Source organism: Thermobia domestica, chromosome 14 (assembly GCF_964235325.1).
Source record: "Thermobia domestica chromosome 14, izTheDome1.hap1.1, whole genome shotgun sequence".
In the NCBI taxonomy this organism is placed as follows: domain Eukaryota; kingdom Metazoa; phylum Arthropoda; class Insecta; order Zygentoma; family Lepismatidae; genus Thermobia; species Thermobia domestica.
This window is the reverse complement of record NC_137467.1, coordinates 74400157-74411390: the sequence shown is the minus strand read 5'-3', so window position 1 is coordinate 74411390 and position 11234 is coordinate 74400157. Positions and strand designations below refer to the sequence as shown.

Genomic DNA, 11234 nt, shown 5'->3' with positions numbered 1-11234 from the left:
TCATAGGTAAAAATAAACGTATTTATATGCAACCCGCATGACCGTGTCACTCGGCGGGTTAACATAAATGACAGGCGATATACAGCGGAAAATAGCTTGAATCTTCTGTTTAAAATTTTTTAATTGATTTGCTTATTTTTACAGACACTTTTACAATATGCCAGCACCGGGATGACCGCAGCGAAGCGGGGCGGGTTAACATAAATGACAGGCGATATAATGTTAAGATTTACTGCAATCTTCTATGGTTTTTATCATATCACTTGAAAGCGAAAAAGTAAAAATTATCTAAGTAACAAAGTTTATTGCGTTCCGGGGTGACCGCAGCGAAGCGGGGTGAACGCTGCTAGTCCAAAATAACAATAAACCTAGCTTTATTATAGCATTATGTATTACATATCTATTAGAAAAGGGGGCACGGTGGTTTACTGGTAGAGCGCTTACTCTGGTGCATGGGGTCCTTAGTTCGATCCCCGCCAAAGTAATTTTGTGATGGACAACATCATGTCCGTGGGTTTTCTCGGGGTACTTCCGTTTCCTCCTACTTTCTCATTCCACCAATCCTTCCATCATCATTCACTTGCTTTAATCATTGTTTTCCTTAGCCTACAGGGCATAATCATGGTACTTAAATTGAAAGATTTCGTTTTATTTTTTTCATTTTATTTCAAACTAGCAATAGACCTAGTTTTATTATGGCATTATGTATTGCACATCGAATAGAAAAACTATAGCTTAAAACTCGTTGGTAAGGTCATCCCCACTTACAAATAATAATAATAATAATAATAATAATAATAATAATAATAATAATAATAATAATAATAATAATAATAATAATAATAATAATGAATAAGTTAGAAGCAATGAAAAATATCAAACTTGTAGGAAGTAAGCCTGATAATGTCTACAAAATGTTGTTAAATAATAACCGATTCCGGGTCTTTTTCTTTCTAAACCAGAAATTTTAGTGCGCAGTTTATGAAGCCATAATTGTTCGGCACCCTAATTCAGACACTATACAAAAGGTCTTGAAAGCAATTATTATTTCGTATGATAGCGATGTGAAGATACTACTTGTTTTAATTTTTATATTTTTTGATATTCTTTATAGTTTTAAGTTATTCATTGAAAGTGTAAACAAACTTAGCAGAAAGCATTAACTTTTCAGGGTTAGAGGATCTCAAGCTCTATAGGCCTTTACAAATACGCCTCTGAGAATTCCGATCACTCTCCCCCCCAACCATACCCTCCCACCCAGAAAGATTTTTCTGGAAGAAAACTTACATGCATGAGTTTTATTTTAACTCGTTGAGCTTTTACGATCAAGTCCTATGATTGGTCGTTAAGTCTACGGAGATGTGACGTATTAAAGTTTGAGCGCCCTCTACAAGTTTTTCAGTCGCACGACGTGACAGACTGAGAGTTCTAATTGGAAGTGAAGCGAAGATACCGGAGAAGGAAGAATATACTGGAACCATGGTAAGAGCATAAACTAATGAAAATGACTTTGTGTTTTTCAATAATTTGGTTTACTTTTAATCAACAGAAATAAGACAATTATGTGCGTATATAAACAGTTTTATTATTTTTTTTCTTCGTATTGATATAAATGATAGTGATAACTGAAAACTGTGGTCTGCACTGTTGAATTGGGAAGGTGAGATACTATTGAAACAAAATACTTATTTGGTAGGGTTAATGATAAAAATGTGTGTTTATACTGTAATGATAAAAAGGAAAATGAACTGTTTGTGAATATTAAAATCAAAGAAAATAAAACTTCGACAGCAGGCACCAAAAATATAAATATAGGCATACATACAGAATTTGTTGTAGGCGATTGAGTAGGACCAGGAACATATTCGAACAGAACAGTTCAGAAAAAAAAAAGTGCGCTCATATTCAGTATAGACAAGGTTAGTCAAATTGTTCTTTTTGTCATGTATGGCCTGTTGTGGCCATTCTCATAGCTGAAGTGTAATCAATGAGGACCCAACCCCCACTAAAATTTTGTATTTTGCTCAAAGAAAACAAAACTTTCGGTTTGCTTATAGGACAAAAGGAAACCTCAATTTCAAATTTTAGTATTTCTTGGCCATTATTGCTCCAAAAAATCGGAGGGATAGGGAAGGGCGCTTACCTCTGGTGTGTGGAGTCTGTGTTCGATTCCCGACCAAGCAAGTTTGTGGTGGACAACAGTGTCCGTGGGTTTTCTCGGGGTAATACTGTTTCCTCCTACATTATCATCCCCCAATTCTTCATCATTCACTAGATTTAATCATTATCTTCCTTAGCCTAAGACACAATCGTGGGATGGTAATAGTATACATGAGAACCCCCTGATCTGCGTTTCTTCTGTGTTCTATTACCACTTCTACATGAAATACCATACATTTTCTACGTAGTGCAATAGTAAGAAGTATCCATGTGCACAAGACATGCGATATGCGTTAAATTCCAGGCCAGAACACATGAGATTTACTACTGGAGCTCTGATTTAAGTTTTAGTTGACTACTTAATAGTCTACCGCATGCTTACTTAAGTGCTGTTTTTTACTGAAAAGTGGCTGACTACTGGAGACTGCTGACTTTAGGCACACTCACCCTATACTGTTAATGTCGCGAATTGCTCTTATAGGTGAGGTAAAACATATCATTGATATGAAAAAGTCTGATTGTCAGAAGTAATTTATTCATGCTGGTTGCGGAATTCATTTAATCCAGGGGGCGCACCAGGTCTGGACCTTCCCCCCAAACAACTTCCTGACTCTACATTTGTACAAATTCTCAATAGAACTATAATTAAATGGAAATGATGAATTAGTCCTAGAAGCGACAGGAACTGTTATCTGTCCTATGAGCGACCGATTCATTTACATTGAGATAATGGAAGATGGGATTCAATCTCATAAAATATGTTTGCCTCTGGCGCTATTAGCGCCTGAACAACCTTGGTATGAAATGTGTACGTGCCAGTGTTGATGCCAAATATATATTTCCTCTACTGAGTGCAAATAAAACTTATTTTAATTTTGAGTTAATTTGACAAAAAACATTCCAAATAACTTAACGAGACAACAGGGATATTTCCATGAAAAGTATATTTCTATGTAATTATTGAAAATCATGTTGCGATATCCCCTTTCTTCAAAAGCTTTGCTTTCTGTACTTAATTTGATTCAAATCGAATTACTCTAAGCACATTAATGTATTTTATTTTGAAAACGTGTAAGTTTCACCAACTATCTACTTTTTAGACTTCCAATGACACTGTGAATAAAATAAGTCAAGGATAAGACAGCTTTTGAGATCCCTTAAATCTGATTGGCTATTCTCAACCAATTCCACCAATTACAATGCAGTTCACTCTAAACAATCCAAAAGGTAAACTCTTTAAACTACCTTCCCCCTATTGTAAGCTACTAAAACGTAAACTAATTGCTTAATTTGCCTTCCTCCCTTGTTTTGACTTATACATAAAAGCTTGTATGGCAATCTGAAATAATCCTTCATAACCAGACGGGCTGTTAAGTCCTGCCAGAGATTTGTAACTTGTGTAATATTTTTTTTTTCGAATACACCGTGTTTTTAGATTTCTTTGAGATCCTCAAATGAACACCTTCTTTCCATGGGTGCCCGATGGGAAGGCAGGGGTCGACCCCCTTGCTCACGAAAATGTATACGTAATATAGCAAACCACGTATATTAAATACCTGATAAACCAGAAGTGATATCGCAACTATGGAGATGCCCCTCCCTAAAATTTTCTTCGGGCGCCCTTACCTCTTTCTGATATTTCTTATGCCATAAACATATTCAATCTAACTTATGCTCCGTATCATTTTAACATGCAATTTTTAATTCTATTAGAATCATAGACAAAGACGGAGCTACTCTATTTAGTTAGTGTTCCCCTTGATATAGTCAGTGTATTCAAAGAAATGAATTCAAAAAATATATTAGGAAAAACGTATATGATTGTTAATGTAATGAGAGCATTCTCACGTATTCCGGTGGCGCGAAATTTTTCATAGTACATTTTGTTAGGTTCTAAATCACATTAGCATGAAGCAAGTTAAAAGAGGACCTTCTTCCGTTATCTTAGTATGAACGAATCGGTGACTCATAGGGCAGTTAACAGTTCCTGTCGCTAATAGGACTGTCGCAAGTAGGACGACACCGAAATGATTGGTATTACATGAACATTTGATCTTACCCTTCGTCATTACTCCTTTTAAAACCTACAGTTCTTTAATTTTTTTTTCTAAAAATGTGGAAGTTTTTCAATTAGTCTTTTCGGGTGTAGAATAATACCAATTTAATCCTACATAGACGTAGAGCTTGTATTATTGGATTCCCGCTCAAAGCCTTAAATTCCTCCCAGCAAAAAATTCTGGGGGCGCGCCTGATTTGATCCTTCAATTTATTTTTGTCCCTAGGCCCCGCAAATCGACAGAAAGAACCAGACAGACAAGTATGCTTTATATTCATTTTATAGAATTACGTACTTATGTGATAATTGTTTAATGAATCTTTTTTTTTTTTTTTTTGTTTTTACGTAACTCGTTAAAAAAATCGTATTTCATAATAGCATTTGTGTGGTACGGAACTATGGATGGAAGGTAGTGTGACCAACCGTCCCGTTTTTCACTACCATTCCCGGTGTCCCGAAAAAAATCTCCCGGGACGCCAAAATGACCCGTATTTACATTGGGTACAAAAAAGAAAACCTTTCCAATCGCTAAAATTTCCGAATTTATATTATGTTCTAAGCTATGTGATTATATTAGAATATATCTAATTACTGAGCAACGTCATTACGACGTTTGCGATGGTGGATGTGGTGGCTGCACTCTTTACCCTCCCAGGCCTCCCCCACTCTGCAGACGACAGGACAGTGCAAGAGGCTGATAGCCTTATGAAAAAGAAATGCAACCTGATGTTGCTGTTTTGGGCGGTGGAAGATTGAGACCCTGTCGTCAGTACAGTACAATGTTTTCGTGATTTGACTAAGATGTAACCTACTTCTATTTACGAAAGAGGGATAAAAGTATAAAAGTGAAAGTAAAAAGAAAACTAGTTGTAAATGAAATAATCTTTAAAAGTAAGAAAAAGCAAAACTCGTAAAGGGAGTTGACATCCGATGCTGAGTGTTATAAATCCTGCCGGTGACAGATTTGATCGCTTCAGGCGAAAACTCGATATGAGTTGAATATTGTAGCTGCCTATCTTTCTGTAAATATTATCTTCTGTCAAAGTGAGTCAAACTTGAAATAAAACGGGACGTGTTGCGGTTGTTTTTGTGAAAACTAATTATTCTATTACGTTCCGTGCTATCTACTTATCAATACCTAGGCGTGTATGCAAGTTTAAAGAGGAGTATTCTAAAGAGTGGAACCAGTGTTCGAAGTGAACAAAAAACAAAGGTGGTATGTTACGATTTTGACTCTACATATCACTCATCTAAATGTTGAAATACAGTGAAGATGTATGCCTATGTTGCCTAAAAGATTGCATTTCTATTTTCATAATGACTCAAAACCATGGGAGAACTTTTCGTAGTTACGGGTGGCATGCAGAGGCTTTTCCCCCTCCCCAACTTTCTGAAAATGAAGAAACCCTTATGTTGTATTGTAGAAAATGCTCTAAGATAGATTTTTTTATATTAACAATTTTTAAGAAATTTCCCGCGGAAAAACTCCCGGACTTTCCACTCGACTAAGGGTATAGAACTGGCAAAGCTGTTTGTTTTGACGATCTTTACTTTTGGCTTCTGTTACATATGATCCTACATCTGGCGGGTTTCAAGGTTTGCTTTCCAGAACGTATGACATTAATAAGCATTGTTTCGTCTCATGTGGAAGTATATTGTGTTCATCGTGCATTGTGTAACAACCAAGACGGGTGATTTGGAATGTAGTTTTTTTTTTTTTTTTTTTTTTTTTTTTTTACGCACATGTATGTGTTGATGCAATCATTTTTTAAGCTACCTTTTTGTATCCAAATGGATACCCAGGCCCAGCACTTGGATACCCAGGCCCAGCAGTTTGGGATACCCAGTGCAATTCATAATTTTTTAAATTACTAGAAGAGTACTTGAATAATAAATTACTTGAATTACTGTAAATTTAAAATTACTTCAATATACTTTGGCTTTGTGACTATATGTATTAGCTTGTATTCTGTGGATAGCTTCATTCTTGAAATTTCAGCTATTCCTCTTTCCATCGTTTCGCGTACTCATTTGTCTATCTCGTAATGATAGCACTTTTATTCTGCTCTAATACAAAGAAAGTTAATAGTCCGCCTAAGGAGTTAGAAAGGTTGAAGCCGAACTTTCACATGTAATGGTTCAAATGACTTTTGGCTTACCTTTTGGATACTCTCTGAGAGAAAATAACAAAGAAAACAACTTGCTCTTTGGATATTTAATTTTTATGAAATGGAATCTTTACTTATTTTTTTTTTCTTACAGCACTGTTTTGGTTCGTTACAATTAAAACTAATTCCGCCTTATGCAGAGTAATTTTGAGTATGATTAGCGCCATGCTAAAGGCCTGACTACTGCAGCAAACATATGTTAGTCGAACTCTTAAGTATGACACTAATCACCCTTTAAAACGTCTCTGCATAAGGCCCATTATTTCTGATAAAATATTGTGAATAGAACTTTTACACTTTTGGGGAACACTTTGCGTTGCGACGTTAGCCAATTGTGTTTCTGACCTGACAAACTTAGATCGAAAACTGCGAGATGTATAGCAAACAGGAGCTGCTGATTCAGAGTGTCGACGCAGATGGCTTTTTAAGGAAACTTTCTCACGCCGAATGATTAATGTAGCTATGTGAAGTCAAAGCCAGGATTGTCCTCTGTCATCTATAATGTAGGCCCATGTGTTAGAACATATTTGAGGTTAAGGTAACCTGTCTATTGAAAAGGAGTTTAAGGTAAATAGGAAGGAACTAGATCGACAGAATTAGTTAGATTGAAATGTTTTTTTTTTCTGCTTGTATGTTTTCTGGAGACAATTGCCACAGATCCGATCTTGCAATGGAGGACCTGTTGGACTGTCCCTGAAATGGCACATTGGCTGTCAAGTTTGAAAATTGTAGCAACGTACTTCAGAACATTGAAAATAAATACAAAAATGTTGCACAAAATAATGCCTAACTTCTATATCTCTCCTGCCTACTTAGAGGTACGATTTGCTGAACACTTGCATGCATTGATTGTCGCCTTGGGCAGAAAATTTCATGCAGTTTAAGCTAACAGTTCTCATGTTTGATATCACCAGTATCTTCCAGCAGATGCAGAAAATTCTTCCACGGTCTGATTTTCTACTGCCTGATGTTCTTACAGCAAGGGATGCAGCATTAAGGAAACATTTTAATGTTGGAGAATCCCTTTTCTGGTGGCAAGGAGGACTGCATAGTTAGCAAGGACGTGGATGACAATGAACAGAGGCGCCAGTGCCGTACAACTGATAATAAGCATGTGACTCGTCAGAACAGAAACTGGGAAGCTGTTCGAAGAGAAATAGTGCAGTCTTGCTTAAACTTCCTTGGTATTCGACTGAACATAAAAAGTTACGGCATTCTCAGCTCCATTCAGATTACTTTGTTCGCATCTTCAGCACAGTCGATGATAAATACTGCTCATCCATTAGTAGAAGCAATATTGGAAAAGGAGTACAGCCAAATGTATGCCACAGCTGACCAGGAATTGAAGTACCATTACTAGTGGATATGCTGATGCAGGAATGCAATATTCTGTGAGACTAAGGAGACTATTACCAGTCTCCTCAGGAATGCTGCAGAAACTTCTTGCTGCCTTACTTGCAATATCGCCTCACAGCATGTCAGTTGAATGAGCTGTTTCATACAATAATCAGCTTCGAAATATTCATCGTTGTCGATGAGTGAAAACACGACAAAATAGAACGAATATCAGTAAATGGAACGCTACTGCAAACTATGACCGAAGACCGGCTGTAGCGGTGTTCGTGAAGCAAAAGGACGGACGGGAGAGCAGGCCTGATAGTGGTATTTATAAAAGGAGTGAGTTTGTGAGGAAGTAGCCTATTTCAGAATTGAATTATCTGTTATATTCAAAATCAACATATTTATTTCACATAGGTCTATGTTGCGATGTGTTATCAATCAATACCCTTTATTCGGTGATGGTAGATCATGTATCAATTGCCGTGAACGTAATACAGGTGTTAAGACTGCTAGTGATATGGAAAACTCCGTCAAACATATGGTAACTAGAGAAACTTACTCGATTGTATTCTAAACACATCGCAACCAAACAACGCAGAGCACATTCAGATGTAGAGTGTGAAAATAATAGCAGGAATATAACTAATAAAAACTGGGGTAACATACTTTAAAACACATGAGAAACCAAACAGTGTGAAACAGCTTCAGCTTTAAAGTGTAAAAATAATAGCAATCGTATAACCATTAACAAATAGCCTAAAATGCTTTAATACATAATACAGGTAATAAACTAAATATGAAACAGCTTAAAATTTCAAGTATGCAAATAACACTAGAAATTAACCAGTTACAAGTGGAATAACACGCTTAAGAACAAGAGAGAAACCAAACAATGTGAAACAGATTGAGAATTAAATATTAAAAATTATAGCAGAAGTGGAACCACTTACGAAAAAGCTTACATGCTATGATTTAAACCATTGATAAGGTTTAAACCTTAAAGATAAATTTTGATTCCATTGTTTTTTAAAAAATAAAGTATTAGTAGTAATATTTAGTACTGAATACATACGTATACACATAAAATGATTTCGTTAGGGAAATGTTTAGTCAAGTTCAGGTATTGTTATTTCCTTGTTGAGTAGTTTCTCTTGCATTGTGTGTTTTGTATTCTCTCCATCTGTACCAGTCACGTTTCTTTGTCTATGTCCTGTCCATGTCCAATATGGATATAAAAATAAATAAATCAATCAATAAAGGAAGATATTCAATTATGATGACACAGTACGGTTTTATCTTTAAGTACCGACCTGAAGGCGGATCTGCGCTAAAATGTTAAAACGAAAATGTCCGCTCCTGTATTGATGGCAATGTGTTGAATCGGAAATGAAACGGTTAGCAGAAGTTTGACAAATACGTAGTTTTGTGTTATATTAAAAGTGTATATTATACAAAAATTCACTTGAAAAAAATCGTTTGAATTGTGTTGTGTGTCAAGGGCTTTTTTGTGCCTGGATACCCAGTACCGATTTCTTAAAAAATGCACTGTGTTGATGTATGAATATGACATTCGCAATTCATATACCAGTACCTCTTTTGTATCAGCTGTTTTGGTTATTAGATTTAATTTTATTGTGTGTGCTTTCTGTAAATAACCTACAAATTCTGAATTAATTGTAGGCTATACCATGACTTCTGTAACTTACGAAAAAAAAAGGGGGGAGCAGGTCAAAACTCCCACAGTCAAAAAATGTCAAAACGCCCACACAAACTGTCATAACCCCCACAAAAATGGACTAATCCCCCAAATCCACGACCAGTCATACCTCCCACACTCAGAAAATGTCAACGCCCACATAATCGGTCATAACCCCCACACAATTGGACAAATCTCCCAAACGCACGAACCGTCAAAACCACCACAACCTAAACTCCCACACAGGTAAGCGGTCATGACCTCCAACGGTCATAACTCCCACACAAATGGACAAAACTCCGACACATAGCAACGGTCACAATCCCCACATAAATGGACAAAACTCCCACAAGCAGAAATTGTCACAATCGCCACACAAATGGACAAAAACCCCACAGGGGGGGCGCGGTGGCTCAGTGATAGAGCGTTCACCTCCGGTGCTTGGGGTCCCTGGTTCGATCCCAGCTCGCGCCGTGTGGACTTTGTGGTGGACAAACACAGTGCTCGTGGGTTTTCTCGGGGTTCTCCCGTTTCCTCCCACTTTCTTCATTCCACCATTTCACTCATCTCTCATCATCACAGTCTCCTTTAGCCTAACCGGCATAACTGTGGGACGTAAAACTTAATTTCATTTCATTTTCATTTCAAAAACCCCACACAGCGGAGAAATCCCCAAAACTTGGAAATGATCCTGGTTGCACGCTGAAATAATTTAGAAAAGTCCGAAAAACGCTTATGATCCAAAGTGGAGGTGATAAGTGGACAAATCCCCTTGTACTTCTTTTCATTATTTTCAGCGTGTCAAACTTACAAGATTTGCAACCATGATCATTTCAGTGTGGGAGGTTTGTCCGATTGTGTGGGAGTTTTGTCCATTTATGTAGGGATTGTGACCATTGCTACGTGTGGGTGTTTTGTCCATTTGTGTGGGAGTTATGACACTCTGGGGGCGTTTTGACATTTCTTGAGTGTGGGGGGTTTTGGCTGTGAGAGTTATGACCTAGACCCCAAAAAATGCACATCTTTCAGCTGAGGAAAAACTTAAGGCTTAGACAAAACAAGCAAAGGGCAATTCAGGAGTGTGTTCGAAAAAAAAATCCGGTTTAAATTTACATCACAGCATATGGCAGTAACGTTTGCACTAGATAAATTTCCACAATTTATTTTAAATTTTCCTAGATAAACTGTGAATAAAATGTGTTCAATGTACATTTATATATATGTTCGTAATCTCGGCTACGAACTCTCTTCAGTCTACGCTGAAGAGGAATTCGGATGACTGTCAGGGACTGAGTTTGCTAGAATGAATTGTTCGCAATAATCTAGAAAAAATATTTAGTGAATTTACAAAGCTTATAAAATTAATATTAACTGTACCTATGGCATCAGCAAAAGATAGTTTTTCCACATCAAAAAGAATTTACACTTTCAAGAAATTGAATGTCCCAAGAAAGGTTATCACCATTGGTTATGCTTTCCATCTAAAAAGAACTGACAATAAGAATACCAGAGTTCAATCAGTATGTATTAGGCAGATTTGCTCCAATCAAAGAGAGGAGAATGAACTTACTAATTAAATAAGGTGATTAATCGGATAAAATGTTCTGCATTTTTTATATTTTAAAAACAGAATTTTATTTAACATGTCACATAGGTTTTGCATCTAAATTTATGTTGATTAGTCAATGAGTCCACTTTATATCTTCTGTCTCCGATCGTTCGTACTGCAACACTTGAACACCACAACCCACCGGCCGCCACTGATTAATCCTCTAAATACTCCCGGATTGGAGGGCGAGTCAGTTTCATCGTG

The 11234-nt window shown here is 36.7% G+C and overlaps 1 protein-coding gene across 1 annotated transcript in view; it reads left to right on the top strand.

The window, feature by feature from the left end:
- Positions 1–1324: 1324 nt before the first annotated feature.
- LOC145669789 (tubulin alpha chain) overlaps positions 1325–11234 on the top strand; it is a 31000-nt gene continuing 21090 nt past the window's right edge. Inside the window, exon 1 of the mRNA XM_081738131.1 lies at positions 1325–1482. Within this exon, the coding sequence (XP_081594257.1) occupies positions 1480–1482 (3 nt within the window). The 5' untranslated portion in view covers positions 1325–1479. The remainder of the gene's footprint in view (positions 1483–11234) is intronic.